Source organism: Lupinus angustifolius, chromosome LG06 (genome assembly GCF_001865875.1).
Source record: "Lupinus angustifolius cultivar Tanjil chromosome LG06, LupAngTanjil_v1.0, whole genome shotgun sequence".
Taxonomy (NCBI): domain Eukaryota; kingdom Viridiplantae; phylum Streptophyta; class Magnoliopsida; order Fabales; family Fabaceae; genus Lupinus; species Lupinus angustifolius.
In genome coordinates this window covers 5502423-5527515 of record NC_032014.1, presented here as the reverse complement: position 1 = coordinate 5527515, position 25093 = coordinate 5502423, and the positions used below count along the sequence as shown (strand labels likewise).

Genomic DNA, 25093 nt, shown 5'->3' with positions numbered 1-25093 from the left:
ATTCTCCCCTTCTATTCTTTTTCTCTGTTCTTTTCTGTTTCCATACAAAGTTCAATTTAAGAAAGAAGAAACCCAGCTACGTTAAAAGCTCCCCCTTTTCTTCACAACCTTCAAGCCATTGCTAAAAACCTCTGTTACACATCAATATTCTCAATATTTTTCCATTTTCGTTTAAAATTTTGCTTCTTTTTCAATTCATCCATGTTTTGCTCTACATTGAAGTCATTTTGATTTTCCGCTTATGATTTTATCTTTTTTAGTTCTTTCAAGATTTGGCTCATTTGAGGTGATCTCTTCATGTTGTAACTCTTGCTTCGTGTTGATTCTTTGCGGTTAGCTGAACATTGCTCGTTGCTTTTGTTCGAATGAGCAAGTTGTGATTGTGGGATTTTGAAATGTATCGGATCTTGGAAGTATGAATTGGTGTTGAGGATGTTGTAGAGTGTGTTTTTCCGTGCTTCGTTTTTCAGAGATGAAGAGGTCTAGAAATGGTGGTTTCTTGAATTTTCAACTCAAACACTCCTTTCTGTCTTCTCGAGGACAAGCGTGAGTTTGTATTCTCTTGTCTTTAATTCCATGTTATTGCACTCTGCTTCTGTGATGGTTTTGTTCATTTTTGTGTTTGATTAATCATAGTCTATCTTCAACTCACTGATAGGGCTTTTCAATCAATGGAATCTAGGTAGTTGTTTGGTTAGTTGGTTTTCTCATCTGTTATTCAGGTTTAGTCTTCAGTAAAGTTTGATTCTTTTGTTGAATAGTTCGACTTTCTGAGATAAGATCAGTTGATTCTTATCAGCAGCTGTTTTTGTTCCCATCTGATTCTTTCTTGGGTTGTGATTTTGATTATAGTTCGTGTCATGATGTGCTGAATACTTTGTCATTAATTCCTACAATAGTCTAAAAAAATTATGAATTTTTTCGGAACAAAGGTCGGAGCAACCCCATATAGTGAATGGAGGTGGCCAGAAACTAACTACTAATGATGCATTAGCATATCTCAAGCCAGTAAAGGATATGATGAATTCTTGGAAGTCATGAAAGATTTCAAGGCTCAAAGGTTTGATCATGTTGTACCACATCCACTCCACACCCAAAACAATATTATGTTTATTATTTTCTATTATATTGGGAGAAGGGATCTCATCATCTTGGTTTTCTTCTTGGAAATTGATTTATCTCCCTTTGGTGCATTTATAGAATTAATACTACAGGTGTCATAGCAAGAGTCAGGGAACTGTTTAAAGGGCATAGAGAGCCAATATTGGGATTTAACGCCTTCTTGCCAAAGGGATACGAAGTCACACTTCCACTAGAGGAAGACCAACCTCCTCCAAAGAAGCCTGTTGAATTTGAAGAAGCTATAAATTTTATTAAGGTAAAGGGGGTTGAGTCTGTGCATTCTTTTAGTGCAGACTCAGCTTTAACTTATAACACATAATAGACGGTTTTACTTTTGAGTCTGATGGGTTCTTTTCTTGCAGACTCGGTTTCAAGGTGATGATCGTGTTTACAAGTCGTTTCTGGACATATTAAATATGTACAGAAAGGAAAGCAGGTCTATCACTGAGGTTTACCAGGAGGTAGTGTTGTCTGCGGCTTTAGTATCATGTTGTAGTCAGGCAAACTTGTTATATTTTTATTTCTGTTTTTTCTTTCTATTTCCTTTGGTAGCCTTAATATATATTTTGACAGTAATATTCACATGTTTGACCCTTCAGGTTGCTGCACTTTTCCAAGGCCACTCTAATCTTCTTAACGAGTTCACTCATTTTCTTCCATACACTTCTGCTGCAGCTGCCTCGAATCATTATGTTCCTGCTCAAAATTGTATCTTTCGTGATAGTATTAGTAGCTCTACAATGCTAACAATGCGCCAAATGCATGTCGATAAGGTATCTCCGTAGTGAATGGTAAACCCAGGGCACTGACTTTAGGTGCCTATAGGGGCAGCACCTTTTCCCGGTTGAGATGTGTCCCCTTCAGTATAGTTCAGGCGAAGAACACTTTTTAGCACCTTATTAATGACAGTAAAAAACCTTAAAAGACAGTAATCTACCTTGCTAGCTATAATGTTTAGGTTGGGTAAAATAGTTTTGATGTTAAAAAGTTAACTAGTAATTGGTGTTTGTGACTTTTAGCAGCTAGCAGCGTTGAGTTTTATAAAGTGAACATCTTAAAAGTTTATTTTGACCGAATATGGCATGCTCGCGTACTTGCCTTTCTTTGGTGACTCTCGCCCCAAGGTGTTAAAACCTTAGATAAGGGACTCTTTCGTCTTTGACTACTTTGGTGGCTTGGTCCTGCTGATTTCATAGTTTGTTGTCAAGCTAAGTAACAATATGTTTATCTTAATGCCAGAGAGAAAGGATCATGGCTTCACATGGTGATCGTGACCCCAGTCTTGACTGTTCAGACCTAGATCATGACAGAGGTTTAATGAGAGCAGAAAAGGAGCAGAGAAGGCGTGTGGAGAAGGAAAATGAAGTAGAGAAGAGATAGACAAGAGAAAAAGGGTTGGCAGAGATAATGAGCAAGACCCTGGTCGAGATAGGGAGTGGTTCTCCCACAAACGTAGATCTGATGTTAGGGCTGAAGACTCTGGAGCTGAACATTTCTTTGTGCAGATGAAAACTTTGGTCTGTGCCCTATGTCATCTACTTATGATGATAAAAATTATCTTAAAAGTGAGTTTGTCATCAAGACTTTTGATCTCGAATTTACAGTATTATTTTGTATATTCTACCTTAACCAAATAGCGCCATAATGAACAATGCTTTGATAATGGAAACATATGCAATCATATTTAGTTGGGATGAAATAAATGGAAAACAAACGTCATACTTGAAAATTAACTTGTAATACGAATGTTGTCATCACTTTTCTGTCACTTGTGATGCTAATCAATAGAAAAGGGTTTTTCTAATGTGTGCCCAAGGGCACATTTTAAGTTACCCAAAAAAAAGTTTATATTGGAGATTGATGCACTTATAAAATTTATGTGCATGAGTAAATGCGTGTTCACAACTCCCAATACGAACTTATCCCTTTTGAGTACATTAGAATAACCAAAAAAGAATATGATCTCTTTTGTTGAAACGACTAAGAAACTCTATGTAGTTTATATTTATGATCTGAGGCTATATTAAGTATTTCCTTGTTTGATGTACAAGGCTAAAAATGTTTTATTCCATTGGGTTGTTAATGCCATATTCCTTGTTGAATAATAGTTTTAGGTCCTTATTTTCCTTTTTTAGTTTGTTATTTTTCTTAAGTTTTGTCATTTCAGGTAAGTATAGACAAGAGCTTGCTTTCTGTGAAAAAGTCAGAGAGAAATTACGAAATGCTGACGACTAGCAGGAATTTTTGAAGTGTTTACATATTTACAGCAAGGAAATAATTACCCGGCATGAGTTGCAGTCACTGGTGAAGTTTATACATTAATTTTTATTAGCTATCTTACTAGTTTTTGTTAGATCTTGTTAATATGGATGACTTAAACTACCCCGCATGTTGGCTTCACTGGCAAAAACATTAATGTTAATTCCTTGAATTAAAAAATGTGATGGTAAAATATGGAAGCTAGACAAATTAGGCCTTGTTATTGCATAGACCATAAAGTTTAAGTGCGTATAAGGAGTGGCGTGTTGTGAACTTACAAATTGTAGAAGGTAAGTAGATAACTGAGTTTTTCTCTGTCCAATCTAGGATAAGCTCGACCTGATTTCGTTTTATTTCATGGTGCACCTATTATAATTCCTTTGACATATACTCTTTTTATACGACATGTGATGAAATGTGTCAGCTAACTTGTGCTAGCTTATTTATCCAGGTTGGTGATTTACTGGGAGAATACCCAGATCTTATGGAGGGGTTAATGAATTTTTGGTACAAGCTGAAAAGAATGGTAATATTAAAACCAATTTATAAGTTTCTGTGAAGTATAAATTTGTAAGTTATTTCTAATCAAGTTTGTGACGCAGAAGGTGGATTTCTTGCTGGTATCATGAATAAAAGTATGTGAAATGGTTACTCTATACTGTTATCTTCTGATAGATTATCCTTTTTATTTTTATGCAATTTGATCTGTTCCCATGTTAACATTTTCATCTTCAACTTCTGCTTGAAAACTTCTGACTTTGTTTTGTGTTCACGAGAGTCTATATGGAGTGAAGGACATGGACCAAAACCAATGAAGGCTGAAGATAGAGATCGAGACTGCTATAGGGATGATGGGATGAAAGAAAGGGAACGTGAATGCCGGGAAAGGAATAAATCTACTGCGATTGCCAACAAGGATGTTTCAGGTTCTAAGACGTCTCTGTATCCTAGCAAGGACAAGTATTTGTCAAAAACTATAAATGAGTTGGACCTTTCTAATTGTGCCTGATGCACTCCCAGTTACAGACTATTGCCAAAAGATATATAGTCTTCTCATAATTTATCTTATTTCAATAAAATATCTGAGATTCCCTTACTGATTGTGTTCTTGTGTTTTGCATGTGCGCTTTTGCAGCACCCAATACCTTCAGCTAGCCAAAGAACAGAACTTGACGCAGAAGTATTGAATGATCACTGGGTGTCTGTCACTTCACAAAGTGAAGACTATTCCTTTAAACATATGCGCAAAAATCCGTATGAAGAGAGCTTGTTTAGATGCGAAGATGACATGTCATAGCTTGCCAATGATGTTTATTTGCACTTTAAAATACTTGTTTACTTGATTTTACTTTTACAGTTCCAGTCGTAGTTAGCATATTGTTCCTTTTGGTTTTTGACTTCACTAAGTTGATTAAGAGATGCAATTTCCCTTAGCTACGTATCACTGGCACTTGCTGATTTTCTGTTAATGTGTGCTGGCAGGTTTGAACTTGATATGTTGTTAGAGTCTGTAAATGTGACAACTAAACGAGTTGAAGAGCCGTTGGACAAGATCAATAAAAATATAATTAAAGGAGAGAGTTCAATTCGTATTGAGGAGCACTTAACAGGTAATGAGATCTTCAATTGATCAATTAAATTTCTGAGCATATATGCAGTATGTAGTATGAGGTAATTTCTTGAAGTCTTCTCACTCTTCTGTATTCTGATATTTATTTTTAATGTACGCTCTTTTAGCTTTAAATCTTAGGTGCATTGAAAGATTATATGGTGATCATGGACTTGATGTGTTGGATGTATTAAGGAAGAATGCACCGCTAGCTTTGCCAGTGATATTAACTCGGTTAAAGCAGAAACAGGATGAGTGGGCAAGGTGTCGTGCTGATTTGATCAAAGTTTGGGCTGAAATATATGCTAAGAACTATCACAAATCTCTTGATGCCATTGCATGCTAAAGCTGGTAAGTAAAATGTTTATGAATATATTTATTTTTGTTTTATTCTTTTTGTAGGAATAAACGTAGATACACTTCTAGTGATGAGTTAGCAAGCCAGGCTATGGAAGGACTGCAAATTATTAATGGTCTGGAGTGTAAGATATTCTTCTAAGGTATTTTATATCTTAAGATTGTCTTCTGCATTTTTTGTCAGTAGATGTTTTTTTCTTCCCCAAATCCTGACTATAGCTCTGATTTTGTACATGTTGCTGATGCTTGCATTTGATGGGAGTATGATATGATGTCTGTTGGATTGTTTCTCAATTGTCACTTGCATTTGATGGGAGTATGATTTTACTTTTACAGTTCCAGTCTTAGTTAGCATATTGTTCTTGAAGAGGTATTTGATAAGTCAGAAGAATTCTTGGTGCCATTGCATGCTAATGCTGGTAAGTAAAATGTTTATGAATATATTTATTTTTGTTTTAGTCTTTTTGTAGGAATAAATGTAGATACACTTCTAGTGATGAGTTAGCAAGCCAGGCTATGGAAGGACTACAAATTATTAATGGTCTGGAGTGTAAGATAGCTTGTAATTCTTCTAAGGTATTTTATATCTTAAGATTGTCTGCTGCATTTTTTGTCAGTAGATGTTTTTTCTTCCCTAAATCCTGACTATAGCTCTGATTTTGCACATGTTGCTGATGCTTGCATTTGATGGGAGTATGATATGATGTCTGTTGGATTGTTTCTCAATTGTCACTTGCATTTGATGGGAGTATGATTTTACTTTTACAGTTCCAGTCATAGTTAGCATATTGTTCCTCTTGGTTTTTGACTTCACTAAGTTGATTAAGAGATGCAATTTCCCTTAGCTACGTATCACTGGCACTTGCTGATTTTCTGTTAATGTGTGCTGGCAGGTTTGAACTTGATATGTTGTTAGAGTCTGTAAATCTGACAACTAAACGAGTAGAAGAGCTGTTGGACAAGATCAATAAAAATATAATTAAAGGAGACAGTTCAATTCACATTGAGGAGCACTTAACAAGTAATGAGATCTTCAATTGATCAATGAAATTTCATAGCATATATGCAGTATGTAGTATGAGGTAATTTCGTGAAGTCTTCTCACTCTTCTGTATTCTGATATTTATTTTTTATGTACGCTCTTTTAGCTTTAAATCTTAGGTGCATTGAAAGATTTTATGGTGATCATGGACTTGATGTGATGGATGTATTAAGGAAGAATGCACCGCTAGCTTTGCCAGTGATATTAACTTGGTTAAAGCAGAAACAGGATGAGTGGGCAAGGTGTCGTGCTGATTTGATCAAAGTTTGGGCTGAAATATATGCTAAGTACTAGCACTAATCTCTTGATGCCATTGCATGCTAATGCTGGTAAGTAAAATGTTTATGAATATATTTATTTTTGTTTTATTCTTTTTGTAGGAATAAATGTAGATACACTTCTAGTGATGAGTTAGCAAGCCAGGCTATGGAAGGACTACAAATTATTAATGGTCTGGAGTGTAAGATAGCTTGTAATTCTTTTAAGATATTTTATATCTTAAGATTGTCTTCTGCATTTTTTGTCAGTAGATGTTTTTTCTTCCCCAAATCCCGACTATAGCTCTGATTTTGCACATGTTGCTGATGCTTGCATTTGATGGGACTATGATATGATGTCTGTTGGATTGTTTCTCAATTGTCACTTGCATTTGATGGGAGTATGATTTTACTTTTACAGTTCCAGTCATAGTTAGCATATTGTTCCTCTTGGTTTTTGACTTCACTAAGTTGATTAAGAGATGCAATTTCCCTTAGCTACGTATCACTGGCACTTGCTGATTTTCTGTTAATGTATGTTGGCAGGTTTGAATTTGATATGTTGTTAGAGTCTGTAAATGTGACAACTAAACGAGTAGAAGAGCTGTTGGACAAGATCAATAAAAATATAATTAAAGGAGACAGTTCAATTCGTATTGAGGAGCACTTAACAGGTAATGAGATCTTCAATTGATCAATGAAATTTCTGAGCATATATGCAGTATGAGGTAATTTCTTGAAGTCTTCTGACTCTTCTGTATTCTGATATTTATTTTTTATGTACGCTCTTTTAGCTTTAAATCTTAGGTGCATTGAAAGATTATATGGTGATCATGGACTTGATGTGATGGATGTATTAAGGAAGAATGCACCACTAGCTTTGCCAGTGATATTAACTCAATTAAAGCAGAAACAGGATGAGTGGGCAAGGTGTCGTGCTGATTTTATCAAAGTTTGGGCTGCAATATATGCTATGAACTATCACAAATCTCTGGATCACCGTAACTTCTACTTTAAGCAACAAGATACGAAAAGCCTAAGCACTAAAGGTAAAAGATAACTTCTCGTTTCAATAACATGGAATTCCTAATGGCTTTAATGTTTAAATAAATCAGCAATTTTTAGGCTGCAAATTTTTTAAGCATGGGTGATATTATCATCATTTTAATGACATACCTAGATTTGTATTTCTCCTTTAACTCATCGATAAATTTTCTGTGGTTGATGTCTTCTCTTTACTTATACACTTGTGCTTTCCCTTACCTTCAGATGGAAATGATTCTGTGCACATATGACATAACATGTACCATAACATGCATCTGGCTTGATTTTCTTTATTTATATATTAATCACAACACACCTTGGTTCCTCTTGAGTCAGATAGTATGCAAAAAAGAGAGTGGTGTGCTATTCTTTGTGAAATGCAACTTTGAATATATATGGTGATCATGATGTTATAGCCTGTTCTATTCTCCTGACATTCTTTTGCGCAACCTTTTAAAGTCTTACTGGCAGAAATCAAAGAAATCAGTGAGAAGAAACACAAAGACGATGACATTCTTCTTTCAATTGTTTCTGGAAACAGACGAGGCATTCTTCCAAACTTGGGAGTTGAGTATCCTGATATCCATGAAGATTTGTATCAGCTCATAAAGTATTCCTGTGGAGAAATTTGTACAACTGAACAGGTGGATAAAGTTATGAAGATTTGGACAACATTTTTAGAACCCATGCTTTGTGTTCCTTCTCGGCCCTCGGGTGCCGAGGATACAGAAGATGCTGTCAAGGCTAAGAGTAATTCTGTCAAAAGTGTGACTGCAAGTGTTGCCGAGAGTGATGGTAATCCTGGTGTTGGTTCTATTATAACGAATCCAAAGCATTGAAGTACTTCTATAAATGGGGATGAGTGTATGCCATCAGGTCGATCAAATTCTTGCAAAGCATGGCAATCAAATGGTGATAGTGGGGTTAAATAAGATAAGTGTCTTCATTCAGACTGTATTGTATTTAAAACTGAAACTTTTGGCAGTGATGTACAGCACAGTAAAATGAATTTTAGTGCATTTACTTCAAGATGAATCATCAGGAGTCAGGAAGCAAGACCCGTCGAGTGAACAGTTAGTGAATACTAATGCCTCGCCGACATCTGGAATGGAGCAAAGTAATGGAACAAAAATAGATAATGCATTAGAATAGCAACTTATTTGAAGAACGGTAGCACTTCTTGATTCTTACTCTATCATTTTCTTAAATATATGATCATCAACTGCTACTTTCTGATAATGAATCGAACTGAGATACATTATTTTCCTTTTAGGACTCACTGCTACTCCATCTAGACCTAGTAATGTTTCTGTCACAGGAGGACTTGAATTACCTTCATCTGAGGTATGTCTTAACTCTTTGTGCAGCTTATATTGCCAGACTCAAGTTAAATGCACGAGGATAAATTTTGATTTGCTGCCAGTGCTAATATGAAGATCTTTGCACTGTCATTGGACCAGTTGATGCCCACTACTAAAAGGATGGTTATATACTATTACTGCAAGTGAAACAACTTACCTACTCCTGAGATGTAGTTCTTTCTTGTTTTTTGATAGGATACCATTATGATAATTAAGGTTGTCTTCATTCTAAATAAACTGATAACATTTGGTAAAATGAATCATAAATGATGTGAATTATGGAAAGGAAATATAATGTGAGACTCCTGGTTGAAAATTTCCCCCGCATTTAACTAGTATTCTAGGTCAACTGACTTAGAAATCTGGAATCAGTTTGATGTTGTTTTTCTTTTCGCCATTCAATTTTTGTCTGGTCAGGCTTACAGATCCTGAGCATATTTCACAGTGGTGTATTGATTCCCCCCCTCTATCATGACTTAGGGTGATGACTCTACAAGGCCAGGTACTGAAGTTCACAGATACCAAGAAGAATCAGATCGACACTTCAAAAATGAAAGAGAAGAGGGTGAGTTATCTCCAAATGGTGACTTTGTAGAGGATAACTTCAGAGTTTATGGAAATGGTGGTTTGTGGATGCGGTGCATAAAGGAAAGGATGGTGGTGCATGTCAGCAATACCAAAATAGACACGGAGAAGTTTGTGGTGAAGCCAGAGGAGAAACCAATGCCAATGATGAAGGAGAAGAAAGTCCTCATAGGTCATCAGAGAACAGTGAAAATGCTTCTGAAAATGTTGATATTTTTGGAAGTGAGTCTGCTGGTGAGGAGTGTTCTCCAGAGGAGCACGAGGATGGGGAACTTCATAACAAGGCTGAGAATGAAGGTGAAGCTGATGGAATAGCTGATGCCCATAGTGTTGAAGGAGATGGAACCTCATTGCCATTTTCAGAACGTTTTCTGCTAACTGTAAACCCTTTGGCAAAGCATGTTCCCCTAGTGTTACATGAGATGGAAGGGAATTCACAAGTTTTTTATGGAAATGATTCCTTTTATGTGCTTTTTAGACTTCATCAGGCACACAAATATATATTTACAAACTATTGAGAAGTCCTGCATAACTTGGCTCATTGTATTGGGAATGTTTTAAATACCTATTGGGCTACTCCTGTCATTGCTAATTGGTTTTGAGATGAAACCTTAACTTCCAAAACCAACATTGAAAGTCCCTATAGCTTCAAATTGTATGAACTCCTTGCTCCGGTTCTATCTTCATTTAGCATATTATCCAGTTTATTATTCTATTGTTAACATTACCCAATCACAGAGCAGTATCAGGAGCGAGGTACCTTTTATGTAGGTTTTGGCTAGACGGAGTAGTACAATGTTTCATGCATAAGAATATCTATATATACACACTTACACATGCATATATATGGTTGTAGACTAGACATGTTTCAAAGCTTATTACATCATTGTATAATATTTTCTTTTCCTAATCTGACAGACATTGTATGAGAGGATAAAGTCAGCAAAAATTAACTCACCATTTGCTTGAAAATGTTGCATTGTATTATAAGGTTGAAGATACATGTTAATATCCATGCAAGACTGAGGGTTTTCTTATAGGTTCATGAATGTACAGTTTACTAGATGGTTCTTCTGATAATACAAAGTTTGACGATGATTGTCGAGCTATTATCGGAACTCAATCATATCTCTTATTTACATTAGACAAGCTGATATATAAACTTGTAAAACAGGTGATGCATAGTTCTTCTTTATGTCTGTCTTTTAAGTACCATTCCATCTCTATGGTCCTAAAAGTATGTCCACTTTTGTTTTAGCTCCAAGCTGTTGCCACTGATGAGATGGATATTAAGCTTCTCCAATTATGTACATATGAGAAATCAAGAAAACCTGGAAGATTTGTCGACATTGTTTATCATGAAAATGCCCGTGTTGTTCTTCATGATGAGAACATATATCGTATTGAATATGTAAGTTTTGGAAAAAGATCCTCTAAAGTCTGAAGTGGGAAAATAAGTCTATCCACCTTGATTCAGTCTAAATTGCATCTTAATCTTAACCTCTAAAATTTAATGGTGCATGCACCCTCACTTGCTATACTTAGATCTTCTATTTTCTGTTTTATATACTTAGATTTGCTCTTGAATACAATTTTAAAGAGAAACTGTTATTATATGTTCTGTAATCTTGTTTATTCTTCGCAGTCACCTGAATCAATGCAATTGTCTATTCAACTGATGGACTGTGGACTTGATAAGCCTGAAATGGCTGCTGTGTCGGTGGACCCTAATTTTTCAGCCTATCTGCACAATGATTTCCTCTCTGTTGTCCCTGACAAAAAGAAATTAGGAATTTTCTTGAAGAGGTATTTCATAAGTCAGAAGAATTCTTGGTGCCATTGCATGCTAATGCTGGTAAGTAAAATGTTTATGAATATATTTATTTTTGTTTTATTCTTTTTGTAGGAATAAATGTAGATACACTTCTAGTGATGAGTTAGCAAGCCAGGCTATGGAAGGACTACAAATTATTAATGGTCTGGAGTATAAGATAGCTTGTAATTCTTCTAAGGTATTTTATATCTTAAGATTTTCTTCTGCATTTTTGTCAGTAGATGTTTTTTCTTCCCTAAATCCTGACTATAGCTCTGATTTTGCACATGTTGCTGATGCCTTGCATTTGATGGCAGTATGATATGTTGTCTGTTGGATTGTTTCTCAATTGTCACTTGCATTTTTTCTTGGTATCTATTGCAAGTTGTGTTAGGTGTCATATGTTTTAGATACTGAAGACTATTTGTATCGGATGGAAAGTAAAAGAAGATCCTTGCATCCGAAGTGTTCATGTCATGAACAGACATTCTTCATACATTTGTTCAAGAAGACAACAGCTGTTCCGCAAATTGTTTTCCATTACATGATGGTGTCCATTTTGAGCTGGATATGGTATGTGGAATTCTGTTTTGTAAATGTATTTTGGGCTTGACTTCATACTTGCATTCTCAAGTAGATGTAGATAGGCATTATTTCATAAAAAATATCAGTTGTTGTCATTGGTTTTCTCATATTAAAGTAAAAACGGAACTGGAAAATCCCCATCCATATGTTTGCTGTAGTTTTATTTTCCTTTCCTTTTAGCTGCCATTAGCCTCCAGTTTCAAATACAAAGTGTTCACTGAAAATGCCATAATCTGTGTGAACATAAATGTATTAAGAGTGCTAGGAATAGTGATGCCCTTAGATATGTGATGTTCTTTCTTTAACCCAAAAGATTTATAGTTCTGTGCAGGGAGGTAATGGAAGGGGAGTTGTGGTGGTGAGGTGGAGGGGGAAGGGATAGTGAGACAGGACTGAACAGAATGGTCGAAGCACGACGATGGTGAAGATGGCTGCAGGCAGGTGGTGTTGGCCGGAGGGTGGTGGCTTGATTGGCATGAACAGAGAAAAAAAGTAGAGGTGAATTCGTCATTTGACTATTTTTACGTCTAATCAATGTTTTGTAATAATAAATCAAGCTTTGTAAATTGTAACCAGAGCATGTGAATATGTGATGCTCCACTTATTGCCCCCAGTATTAAAGAACTTGCATGAAACAAAAGAAAGAAAAAAAACATCGAAGAACATTTTTTTCTAGCAGAATTCTTTAGTCACTATCCTATTTATAATTCAACACACCCTACCATTTTTTTTTTAAATTCTGAAAATGTCCCCTCTACCAATTCAAATTCCTCCCCTTCCAAACCACCACCACCTACTACGAAATTTCACCTTTCTCTAAAAAATATTTTCTCACATGAATAGTACAATCTTAGTAGTTTATGTGCCGTAAAGTTGTTGGTGCGATCATGGTTGGTAATCATGATTAATAGTAGTGATAGTGAATTATGCTGTTAAGGATATGTTTGCGAGTTTGATTTTGTAGGGGAACGAAGAGAAATTGAAGGCTTTAGAACCATGAAATACACTATGAGATAACTCTAAGCTTTCCATTTTCTTTCATTTCCCTCCGAATTTCAATTTGCAAACATACCCTTAGTAAAAGATTTGAATACTGAAATGTCACTTTGAGGAGAGAGTTACTTAAACATCATCTTCAATACGAGGGGAGCACATCTGCTGTCCCACAAAGTGTCAATGCTTCTACCAATCCGAAGCAGTGATACTTAAAATAACATGATAATAAGCACAACTCCTCATCTTTAATACTAGATGGACCTTGACCTAAGGATTCAGGTATTGGGCGTAGGCGTAGGCTTGACTTCAATTTGCCGATTAAGCTTTAACAAGCAACAACAGACTTGGGCCTAATGTTTTGATGGCACTCCATCTTCCTTCTACAATCCTTAGACCATAACCTATAACCCTAAATCAATTTAGACCTAACATTTCACATTCACCTCATTAGTAAAAGTATAAGAGAAATTATTCACTTAATTTGAGAGTAATTTTAAAAAACTTACTTCACATTTCACTCATTAATTTGAGAGAAAACTAAACCCTATACCAAACTACATAATCCAGAAAATAATTGCAAAGCCTTCCTTAAGAAAAGAGAGAGGGAACAATTAAAAGCTTAAATAATTCTCTCTCCATTTGGTAGACCTAATTTATTATCATCCATCACTTAAATGAACAAGCCTAATGCATCATTCTATTCACCAAACAAAAATGAAATGAAAAGCCAAAGCAATCCCCTTAAGAAGTCAATAATCATCATCCAATTGCCAAACAAATCACCACCATCCAACAAGCACATGATGCCACTTCATAATTTGCAATTTAGCTTCTCACCAAATAAATCTCAATTAACACTAAAAAAAATCTCATTTAACAAAAACAGCTTCAGGAGAAAGGATATTATTAAAAACTTATAAGCGGTAAACACAGTAAATAAATGTTAAAAAAAATACTACAGCCACACACCACCTCATATTTTAAGTTCTCTAATATATAGTCTCATATTTTTTCTTCTCTGTTCTGCTTCTTTGCCCAGAAAATAGTAGAGAGAATAATCCTCCCCCAAATTCAAACTCAGAACAAATAAAAACCTCTCCAACGAAACCTCTTTGTTCTCTTCACATCGTTGATTTACGAAGAATCACACACCCTGAGAAATAAATAAAAAATAAACCTCTGTTTCACAAATTAAGCTTTCATCTATTTTTTGTTATTTCTTTTTCTCATTTTTATATTCATTTTTCGAGACTCTGCAGTTTGGTGACTTCACGATCACTCTGTAAAATACAGTTTCCTTTGTTTGAATTTGTCTTCGTTTTGCTTTATTGAAGTAATGTGAATTTCGTATTTTTTATTTTTGATTCTCTTTCTTTCAGGATTTGGCTGTTCATCCGAGATGATCCGTTCAGGTTTCAATTTGATTCTCTGCGGTTAGATCTAAACTATGTTCGAATGAGCAAGTAGATGCTGTGGAATTTTGAATTATATCGGAGTTTGGAAGCATGATTTGATGTTGAAGATATTGTAGAGTGTGCTTTGTTTTGTTTTAGAGATGAAGAGGTCTAGAGAGGATGGTCTCGCGAGTTCTCAACTCAAACGCCCCTTTATGTCTAGAGGAGAAGCGTAAGTTTGTTTTTTTTTTGTTGTTTTCAATTTCATGTTTATTGCACTATGCTTGTGTTGATTTTGTTGCTTGATTAAATAATTGCATCTTCAACTGAATGATGGAGCTTTAAAAATATTTTTTTGTTATGTGTGAAATTGAGGGAGTCTATGTAATTTTTTATATTTATTTTGTGTTTAATTTTGCGAAATGAGATCAAATGTTTCTTCACTGCAATTTTGTTTGAATCGTTTTTTAATTGATTTTATCTATCACTTGTATGCTGAGTCACAGGTTTGATTACAATATGTGTTATAATTTTCTGAATACTTTGTCGTCAAATTCTACGATGGTGTAGGCTAATGTTTTTTTCTGGAATGAAGGTCGGGGCAACCCCAGATGCTGAATGGAGGTGGTCAGAAATTAACTACCAATGATGCATTAGCATATCTCAAGGCAGTAAAGGACATGTTTCAAGATAAGAAGGACAAGTATGATGAGTTTTTGGAAGTCATGAAAGACTTCAAGGCTCAAAGGTTGTTCATGCTGTACCATATTCTTCCCCGCACCCCAAAATTTTTTTTTTTTAATTTTCGTGCCTTATCGGGAGAAGTGATCACCTCGTGCACTAGACCTCCCTTTTATTTGGATACATGATCTAAGTTTTGTAACTTTTGTTAGTAGAAAATGATTTATGTCTCCTTTTGGTGTGTTTGCAGACTTGATACTACGGGTGTCATAGAAAGAGTCAAGGAACTCTTTAAAGGGAACAGAGACCTGATATTAGGATTTAACACCTTCTTGCCTAAAGGATATGAAATCACACTTCCACTAGATGATGAACAACCTCCCCAGAAGAAGCCTGTGGAATTCGAAGAAGCTATAAATTTTGTGAACAGGATTAAGGTAAAAGGATAGTAGTCTGGTGGATCCTATCAATGCAGACTCAGTTCCAACTTTTTAACACAATGAACAATTTTGGTTGTTGGTCTGACAGTTCTTATCCTGTAGGCTCGGTTTCAAGGTGATGATCGTGTTTACAAGTCATTTTTAGACATATTGAATATGTACAGAAAGGAAAACAAAACTATCACTGAGGTCTACCAAGAGGTTTGTGCTGTACATGTCTATGTTATATCATGTTGTGGTCAAGCAACCCTCCCAGACCCCACTAGGTGGCAGTCTCATACACAGGGCTGCCATAATATTTCTTTTGATATTCATTTTAATTGTGTTGTGGACTTCTTCAGGTTGCTGCACTTTTCCAAGGCCATCATGATCTTCTTGATGAGTTTACTCATTTTCTTCCAGACACTTCTACAGCTGTTTCTGCCCGAAATTCTATGGTTCGTGATAGGAGCTCCGCGATGCCAACAGTACGGCAAATGCACGTTGACAAGGTTTATCTCCATATTCTCATGTTCCTCTCTGTAGTCAAAGGCATTCCTAAGGCCCTGACTTGAGGTGCCAGAAGGGGTCAGAACCTTTTGCTGGTTGAGATGCTGCCCCTTCAGTATGCTTCAGGGAAGGCATGCCTTTAGTACCTTACTCATAACAGTTAAAAAAAGGGCCAGCCATCTAACTTGCTAACAAGTGATGTTAAATTGGGAAAAAATGTTAAAATGTAAAAATATCAACTAGTTGTCTGTATTTGGGAGTTGGGACTCCTAGCAGCTAAGTAGCCTAGGGTCTTGTAAGTAAAACATCTTAATCATTTTTTATTACATTATTGTTGATTTTTAACGACTCTTGTTCCAAGGCATTAAAAACCTCTAGAGCTTTAAGGGGGCCTTTTGTCTTTGACTACCTTGGTGACTTGGTCCTCCAATTTCATAGTTTATCTTTGTCAGCAAGCTAAAATTCAGTTTATCTGTATGCCAGAGAGAAAGGATCATGGCTTCACGTGGTGATCATGACCTCAGTGTGCACTGTCCTGGCCCAGACCATGACAGAGGTTTGATGAGGGCAGAAAAGGAGCAGAGGAGACGTCTGGAGAAGGAAAGAGACCGTAGAGAAGATAGAGACAGGAGAGAAAGGGAAAGAGGTGATAGAGATTATGAGCATGACGCTGGTCAGGATAGGGAGCGGTTCTCCCACAAATGGAAATCTAATCATATGGCTGAAGACTTTGGAGCTGAACCATTGCTTGATGCAGATGAAAATTTTGGTATTCGCCCTATGTCATCTACTTGTGATGATAAAAATTCTCTGAAAAGTGTGTATGCCATCAATTCTTGTCATCTCGAACCTTCAAACTTCTTTGGTATATCTAACCTACAAACTTATTTGGTATATCTAACCTACAAACACTTTCGTGTTCACCTGACAATGATCTCTGTTGTTAATAGGGTTATCCATAATTAAGAAATGCAATGTATTTAATATTTATGATTTTAAGCAATATCAAGTGTTTGATGTTCAAGAAGAAAAATAATTTTTCCATATTAGTATGTTAACATACATTGTTTTTGTTGATATTTGTCCATAATAGTTAGTTGTTTAACTTGAATTTTGTTATCTCAGGTAAGTGTAGTCAGGAGCTAGCCTTCTGTGAAAAGGTGAAAGCTAAATTACGAAATTCCGACGACTACCAGGAATTTTTGAAGTGTCTACATATTTACAGCAAGGCAATAATTACCCAACATGAATTGAAGTCACGGGTAAGGTTTATATATTATTAAGGCAAATGGTGGAGAATAAAATATGCTTGTTATTACTAAAGTGACCCTTAGCTTTCTATGTAGTATTTCAATCCTTTACCCTCTATTAGACCAAGACTTGTGTCTAGAAATACAACACAGCAAATTTGGGGCATTAAAGAATATCATTTCTAAATGCAGCAACTACTTCAATTTGAATAGTTTGCATAAACTTTGATTTCGTCGAATTCTTCAATGAAAAACTAGTAGTAATGGAATAGTTGAGTATTTTTTTGTTTGTTTGGCAGAACATGAAAAATGTTATAAATAGTGTGAGGTGTTGGAATTGCTAAGCAATTCTGTGCAGTAATTTATCTGCCCTTCAAGATAAGCAAGTTTTTCTCTGTTCAGTGTAGGATCTTCTTGACCTGCTTTCATCTTATTTCTCTGTGCAAATTATAATTCCCATGAAGTATGCTCTTTTTACAAGACATGCAATGAAATATGATAGCTAATTCGTGGCAGCTTATTCTTCCAGGTGGGTGATTTACTAGGGAAATATCCAGATCTTGTGGAGGGATTTAATGAATTTTTGGTACAATCTGAAAAGAATGGTAATATTTCAACTAATTCATAACTTTCTATGATTCTAAATTTGTAGGTTATTTCTAATCATGTTCTCAATGATGCAGATGGTGGATTCTTCGCTGGTGTCCTGAATAAAAGTATGTAAAATAATTTACTCTGCACTGGTTTCTTCTAAAAGATGCTCACCTTTATATTTTATGTAACATGGTCTGTTCTGATGTGAATGAACATTTCCAGCTTCAACGTGTGGTTGAAAACATCTGACTTTTTTGTGTTCATCAGAGTCTGTATGGAGTGAAGGACAAGGACCAAAACCAATGAAAGTTGAAGACAGGGATAGAGATCGAGACCGTCATAGGAATGATGGGTTGAAGGAAAGGGACCGTGAATGCAGAGAAAGGGGAAAATCTACTGCGATTGCCTTCAAGGATGTTTCAGGTTCTAGGGTGTCTTTATATCCCAGCAAGGATATGTACTTGTCAAAACCTATAAATGAGCTGGACCTTTCCAATTGTGAACAATGCACTCCCAGTTACCGTCTCCTACCAAAAAATGTACAGTCTCTTCCTCATTTATCTTATTCTAGCGGAATGTTGAGATCCCTTGCTGATTGTGCTCTTCATGTGTATTACCTGAGCTTATGCAGTACCCAATACCTTTAGCTAGCCAGAAAACAGAACTTGGCGCAGAAGTATTAAATGATCACTGGGTGTCGGTCACTTCAGGAAGTGAGGATTATTCCTTCAAACATATGCGCAAAAATCAGTATGAAGAGAGCTTGTTTATATGTGAAGATGACAGGTCAGAGCTGGGCAGTGATGTTTATTTACCCGTTAAAATACCTGCTTTATTGATCTACCTTTTATGGTTTGCAGTCACAGTTTGGCATGTTATTCTGCTTTTTTGGTTTTTAACATCACTTGGCTGATTAAGAGATGTGATTTCCAGAAGTTATCCATAACTTGCACTCTCTGATATTATGCTAATCTCTGCTGGCAGGTTTGAACTTGATATGTTATTAGAGTCTGTAAATGTGACAACTAGGCGGGTAGAAGAGCTGTTAGAAAAGATCAATAGAAATGTAATTAAAGGAGGCAGTCCTATTCGTATTGAGGAACACTTAACAGGTGATGGGATTTTCAATGTATCAATGAAATATTTGGACGCATATACGTAGTATGAGGTAATTTCTTGAAGTTTTCATATTTTGACGGTGCTTTACTCTGTATGCTCTTTTAGCTCTAAATCTTAGGTGCATTGAACGATTGTATGGTGACCACGGGCTTGATGTGATGGATGTGTTAAGGAAGAATGCATCTCTAGCTTTGCCAGTCATATTAATGCGGTTGAAGCAGAAACAGGATGAGTGGGAAAGGTGTCATGCAGATTTTAATAAAGTTTGGGCTGAAATATATGCTAAGAACTATCACAAATCTCTCGATCACCGCAGTTTCTACTTTAAGCAACAGGATACAAAGAGCTTGAGCACTAAAGGTAATAAATCCGGTACTTTTTAAGGCTGCAATTTTGTTAATCACCGGTGGTATTATCTTCATTTTATTGACATACCTAAATGTGTATTTGTTTCCACTTATTCGTCTATAAGTTTCCTGTGGTCGTCTCTTCTCTTTTCGTTTACGCGTGTGTACTCCCTTACCTTTGGATGTATGGAAATAAATCTTTGCAATTTTGTTAACCAGGGTGTTATTATTGTCATAAAATGCATTTGGATTTATTGTATTTGCTCATTTATATGGATCACATCACACCATGTTCCTCTTGAATCTGACACTATTGCAAAACAGAATGAGTGATATGCTATTCTTTGAATGCAACACAACTTTCAATATATGTAGTGATCGTCGTGTTAGAATCTATTATATTATCCTGACTCCTTTTTGTGTAACTTTTCACAGCCTTACTGGCAGAAATAAAAGAAATCAGTGAGAAGAAACGAAAAGAAGATGACATTCTTCTTGCCATTGCTGCTGGAAACAGACGGCCTATTCTTCCAAACTTGGAGTTTGAGTATCCTGATCCAGATATTCATGAAGATTTGTATCAGCTCATAAAATATTCATGTGGAGAAATTTGTACAACTGAGCAGTTGGATAAAATTATGAAGATTTGGACAACATTTTTAGAACCAGTGCTTTGTGTTCCTTCTCGGCCCTCTGGTGCTGAGGATACAGAAGATGCTGTCAAGGCTACACATAATTCTTTCAAAAGTGGAACTGCAGGTTTTAATGAGAGGGATGATAGTCCTGGTTTTGGTACTAGTATAATGAATTCAAAGCATTTGAATAGTTCTGGAATTGGGGATGTGTGTATGCCTTTAGATAAGTCAAATTCTATCAAAGCATGCCAATCAAATAGCAATTGTGGGGTTAAAGAAGATAAGTGTCTTGATCCAGACCCTAGTGGGAGTAAAACTGAAACTTTGGACAGTAATATACCGAATGACATAATGAATAACAGTGCATTCACGCCTGATGAGTTATCAGGAGTCAATAAGCAAGATCACTCGGGTGAGCGGTTAGTGAATACTAATGTCTCGCCGGCATCTGGAATGGAGCAAAGTAATCGAAGAACAGAGATAGACAATGCATCAGGTTAGCAACTGTTATTAGATGATGGCATCTATTGATTCATACTCTCAATTTTTTATAATAAAGGAAATATATTTGATGAGATGAGAATATTCTTATTCTATCGTTTATCCTAACTATTGGTCATTTGTTTCTTCTTTGATCTCTAACTGTTATTTTCTGATACTGAATTGGACTGACATACATCTTTTTCCTTCAAGGTCCTGCTGCTACTCCATCTAGAACCGGTAATGTTTCTGTCGAGGGAGGACATGATTTACCTTCAGAGGTATGCCATAAAATCATTGTGCAGCTTATGTCAGTATGGAGTTAAATTCATTTTTCAAAAATCAAAACAGAGTACTGAGAGCACCATTTCCTTTGTACTTGTGATTATGGGACCATCAGTGATTACCTTGCTGCTGAAGTTTTAAGCAATTGTGTTTCCCCTTGTATTTTCAGAATTCTTATGAAATCAAAATTGTTAACTGAACGATGATATGCATGTCCATTTTGGACTAGTAATCTCGCACTTGTACTTGACTGAAATCAGTCTGGACTAGATATTTTCTTTTCTCCAGTCAGTGTTTGTCTTTTCGGACTTGCACACTCAGCATATGTTGTTTACCAGAGATTGCTGCTAGTGGTAATGTTCTAATTTTATTTCATCATAACTTAGGTTGGTGATTCTACAAGATATGGTACATCCACAAATGCGGCCGTCACTGAAGGCACCAGAGTTCACAGACACAAAGAAGGATCAGTTCAACATTTTAAAGGTGACAGAGAAGAGGGTGAGTTATCTCCAAATGTTGACTTCGAAGAAGATAATTTCAGAGTTTATGGAGATGGTGGCTTGGACGTACTGCATAAAGCAAAGAATAGTGGTTTGAGTCCGCAATACCAAAATAGACACAGGGAAGAAGCTTTTGGTGAAGCCAGAGGAGAAAATCATGCCCATGCTGATGATGAAGGTGAGGAAAGTCCTCACAGGTCATCAGGGGATATTGAAAATGCTTCTGAAAATGATGTTTCTGGAAGTGAGTCTGCTGAAGGCGAGGAGTGTTCTCGAGAGGATCGTGAGGATGGGGAACATGATAACAAGGCTGAGAGTGAAGGTGAAGCTGAAGGAATGGGCGATGCCCATGATGTTGAAGGGGATGGAACCTCATTGCCACTTTCAGAACACTTTCTTCTAACTGTTAAGCCTCTGGTAAAGCATGTACCGCCGGTGTTGCACGTGAAAGAATGGAATTCTCAAGTTTTTTATGGAACTGATTCCTTTTATGTTCTGTTTAGACTTCATCAGGTACCAAAATATATATTTACAAACAGACATACCCTTCCCCTCTGCCTCAGTCAAGGTTTTCAAAACCTACATTGAAGGTCCCTGTACTTTAAAATTGTACAAGCACCTGGCCAAAATTTCCGTTTAAAAGAAAACTTAAGAATGATATGCCAAAAATATAATGTCTAGAGTCTAGGCTACCTTCCTCTCTTGGTTTTTACTTGTGCTTTTTTTAAAGAAGTTCTTTCTACAGCTAGGTTATTGGGTATGCATTACCAATAGAGTCATCCCCAAAAAATTTGAGCCTGATTAGATTCTTTTGTTGAGTTGTCTTTGGTAGAAACAGTTCATTTTGGGAAAAGCTCCAATTTGTAGATTTTAGGATCGAACACAATAATACATATCATACATAACATGCTATTCTAGTGAAAAAAATAAAATGAAATGGATCCGGGAGTGTCATAGCGCTTTGCTGTTCCCATGCTGAATCAGCATTTAGTCCTGCTGGTAGTGTGGACCATCTTCCTCGTAATGTTTTTGGTTTAGCAAGTGCTAAGTGTACGGTGTGGACACATCAACTGATTTGGGAAATTGGTATTCTTGATTTAAATCTGATTACTTCAGGGAATTATATGACTCTGGGAAATGAACAAGATTGTTGTATATTTAGAGATAATGTAGGATTGGGGACAGTGGATTTTCTTAGGGGAGGACAGTGGGTGATGCTAGGATGGTCGTTGGGTGAAGTTTTGATGGAATGCAGTTACCAGAACTGGTTTTCTGGTCAGAGTAGTGGGGATGAAACCGAAGATGCGACATTTGGTTTTCTATATTGTTGTGGTGGTTCAAAGCGAGGGATGATGGGGAGTCCAATCTGTGACAGCTCCCAAGGGGGAGGCAGAAAGGAAAGAAAAAATTGAAGCTCTGCCACCTTTGAAGATGGGGTATTTTGGTCTTAGAATAATACAATGTAACTGTCAGGTTTCTGTAAGGAAAAGGAGGTGTTTGTACAATTTAAATTTTCTGGGGGTGAGTGACCTAATGTATGTTTTGGTCAAGAGTATAAAATCTGTGCACTGTCGGTGTAAAGATTTATACACATGCACCTCATCATCTACCATTTATTTAGATTACTTTTTTTGAAAAATCAACAACAATTAAATATCAATGGTAGATGATACAGTGACAGTGTATAAAACTCAGACACTGTCAGTGTATACATCTTTTTCTCTTTGGTCAAATGTGTTGGGTGTGTATGACTGTATATATGGCTGTAGACTAGAGAGAATTTTCTGAGCTTATTATGTCATTATTATTATATAATATTTTCTTTTGCTGATCTGACAGACGTTGTATGAGAGGATACGATCGGCAAAGATTAACTCATCATCTGCTGAAAGAAAATGGGGGGCTTCAAATGATACAAACTCTCGTGATCAATATGACAGGTGATAATATGCCTTGGAAATGTTGCATTGTATTATAAATTTCAAGATAAAAGTGAATATATATATGCAAGACTGAGGTGACCTTAATACTACAGGTTCATGAATGCCCTTTACAATCTACTGGATGGCTCTTCTGATAATGCGAAATTTGAGGACGATTGTCGAGCTGTCATTGGAACTCAATCATATCTCTTATTCACATTAGACCAGTTGATATATAAACTTGTTAAACAGGTCAGATGCATAAATTCATCTTTCTTTCTGTCTTTTGCATACCATTCTATCTTTCCAGTCTAAAAATATGTCCACTTTCAATTCAGCTTCAAGCTGTTGCCACTGATGAGATGGATAATAAGCTTCTTCAATTATATGCATATGAAAAATCAAGAAAACCTGGAAGATTTGTTGATATCTTTTATCATGACAATGCCCATGTTCTTCTTCATGATGAGAACATATATCGTATTGAATATGTAAGTTTTTATATGATTGACTTTCTTCTCTACTTGGAACTACTCTTGAAAAAAGTGCTAAATAGAAAGTGTATTACGTTATGTTTAACCTAGTTTATTTCATTGCAGTCACCTAGACCGATGCAATTGTCTATTCAACTGATGGACCATGGACATGACAATCCGGAAGTGACTGCTATGTCCATGGACCCTAATTTTTCAGCCTATCTGCACAGAGACTTCCTCTCTGTTGTCCCTGATAAAAAGGAGAAGTCGGGAATTTTTTTGAAGAGGTATTTGATATGTCATAAGAATTGTTGGTGCCATTTCATGCTAATACTTATAGTTGTAGTGGGTAGTATTTTTATGAATTATTATTTTAGTTTATTCATTCGTTTTTGTAGGAATAAACGTAGATATACCTGTGATGATGAAGTTTCAAGCCAGGCTATGGATGGACTAAAGGTTATGAATGGCCTGGAGTGTAAGATAGCTTGCAGCTCATCTAAGGTATTTATATCATAAGATTATCTGCTCAATATTTTGTGAATATATGCCATTCTTCTTACAATCTTATAGTTCTCATTTTAAGCTTGATGCTAATACCTTGCATTTGATTGTAGAGTATATTAGGTTGTGTTTCTGAATTGCCACTGTTATATTTTCTTCTTGGTGTTAGGTTTCGTATGTATTAGATACTGAAGACTTTTTGGTTCGGATGGGAAGGAAACGAACCTTGCATCTGAAGGGTTCAGGCCATGAACAGGCAAAGTCTTCAAAGCGATCCTGCAAATTGTTTTCCAGTCCATGACGGTGTCCATTTTGAGTTGAATATAGTATGTAAAATTCATCCTTTTTAATGCCAAATGTGTTATTTTGGGCTTGACGCCATGTTTGCATTCAACATATGAAGAACACATAAATTCTTTGGATTTTTTGTAAGGATCTTTGGTTTTTCTTCATGTTCATATGAATTAATTGATTATTGGCAACCTAATCATCTAAGTAATTGCTGTTTTCCTTTTTCAGTAACTTTTTTCAAGCCTCATTGGCATTGACACCAGATGAGAACTATCAAAGGCAAAGGATGTTGTTTTCAGAAATTATTTTTTCATACTCTCTATACCAGCAACCTAATAAAAGCTGAAAGGGGAAGCAAAACAGAGAGAAGGTTGTACTATACTGTATTTTGATGGCTGGTTGGTTCTCACAATAAGTCAATAATGTAAATAGAGGTACTTTGTCATGTAACTAGTGCACATTTTGTTTCATTCATCCATAGTTTTGTTATCCTTTGTTTTCTTCCCTTTAGCTACCACAACAGCTTTGGTGAGGTTATTGGTTATGGAAAATTCGGCTGCAATTGGCCTCAATCATCTAATAAGAAGTATACCCTGATATCAGAATCCACACCACACCCCATCCCGAAAATAGAATAAAATCAAATAAATTGT

General features: G+C 36.0%; 1 protein-coding gene and 1 pseudogene across 4 annotated transcripts; both read left to right on the top strand.

The window, feature by feature from the left end:
- LOC109349237 lies at nucleotides 1–6692 on the top strand (annotated as a pseudogene).
- Nucleotides 939–24944, top strand: LOC109349235 (paired amphipathic helix protein Sin3-like 4). Of its 4 annotated transcripts, XM_019589967.1 has the most exons (24): nucleotides 14036–14312; nucleotides 14410–14656; nucleotides 15020–15172; nucleotides 15356–15542; nucleotides 15648–15746; nucleotides 15887–16036; nucleotides 16518–16803; nucleotides 17160–17296; nucleotides 17814–17889; nucleotides 17968–18000; nucleotides 18146–18417; nucleotides 18510–18664; nucleotides 18863–18990; nucleotides 19103–19357; nucleotides 19780–20475; nucleotides 20673–20740; nucleotides 21131–21760; nucleotides 23087–23187; nucleotides 23283–23421; nucleotides 23508–23660; nucleotides 23769–23932; nucleotides 24044–24149; nucleotides 24319–24475; nucleotides 24669–24944. In XM_019589967.1, the coding sequence occupies exons 2-23, from the start codon at nucleotides 14586–14588 to the stop codon at nucleotides 24448–24450; spliced, it is 4191 nt and encodes a 1396-aa protein (XP_019445512.1). In that variant the 5' UTR covers nucleotides 14036–14312; nucleotides 14410–14585; the 3' UTR covers nucleotides 24451–24475; nucleotides 24669–24944. The 4 variants fall into 4 exon arrangements, with proteins under 4 accessions (XP_019445513.1, XP_019445514.1, XP_019445512.1 ...); XM_019589968.1 differs by lacking the exons at nucleotides 14036–14312; nucleotides 14410–14656 and adding an exon at nucleotides 939–1017 and having other exon boundaries at nucleotides 15105–15172; XM_019589966.1 differs by lacking the exon at nucleotides 14036–14312 and having other exon boundaries at nucleotides 14319–14656.

What these genes read in the sequence shown, in the direction of transcription:
- LOC109349235 (XM_019589967.1), top strand. Translation starts at nt 14,586, where the DNA reads ATGAAGAGGTCTAGAGAGGATGGTCTCGCGAGTTCTCAACTCAAACGC. An exon ending in ATTTTGTGAACAGGATTAAG is followed by an intron (nt 15,543 to 15,647) that starts GTAAAAGGATAG and finishes CTTATCCTGTAG; the next exon opens with GCTCGGTTTCAAGGTGATGA. An exon ending in AGAGATAGACAATGCATCAG is followed by an intron (nt 20,476 to 20,672) that starts GTTAGCAACTGT and finishes TTTTCCTTCAAG; the next exon opens with GTCCTGCTGCTACTCCATCT.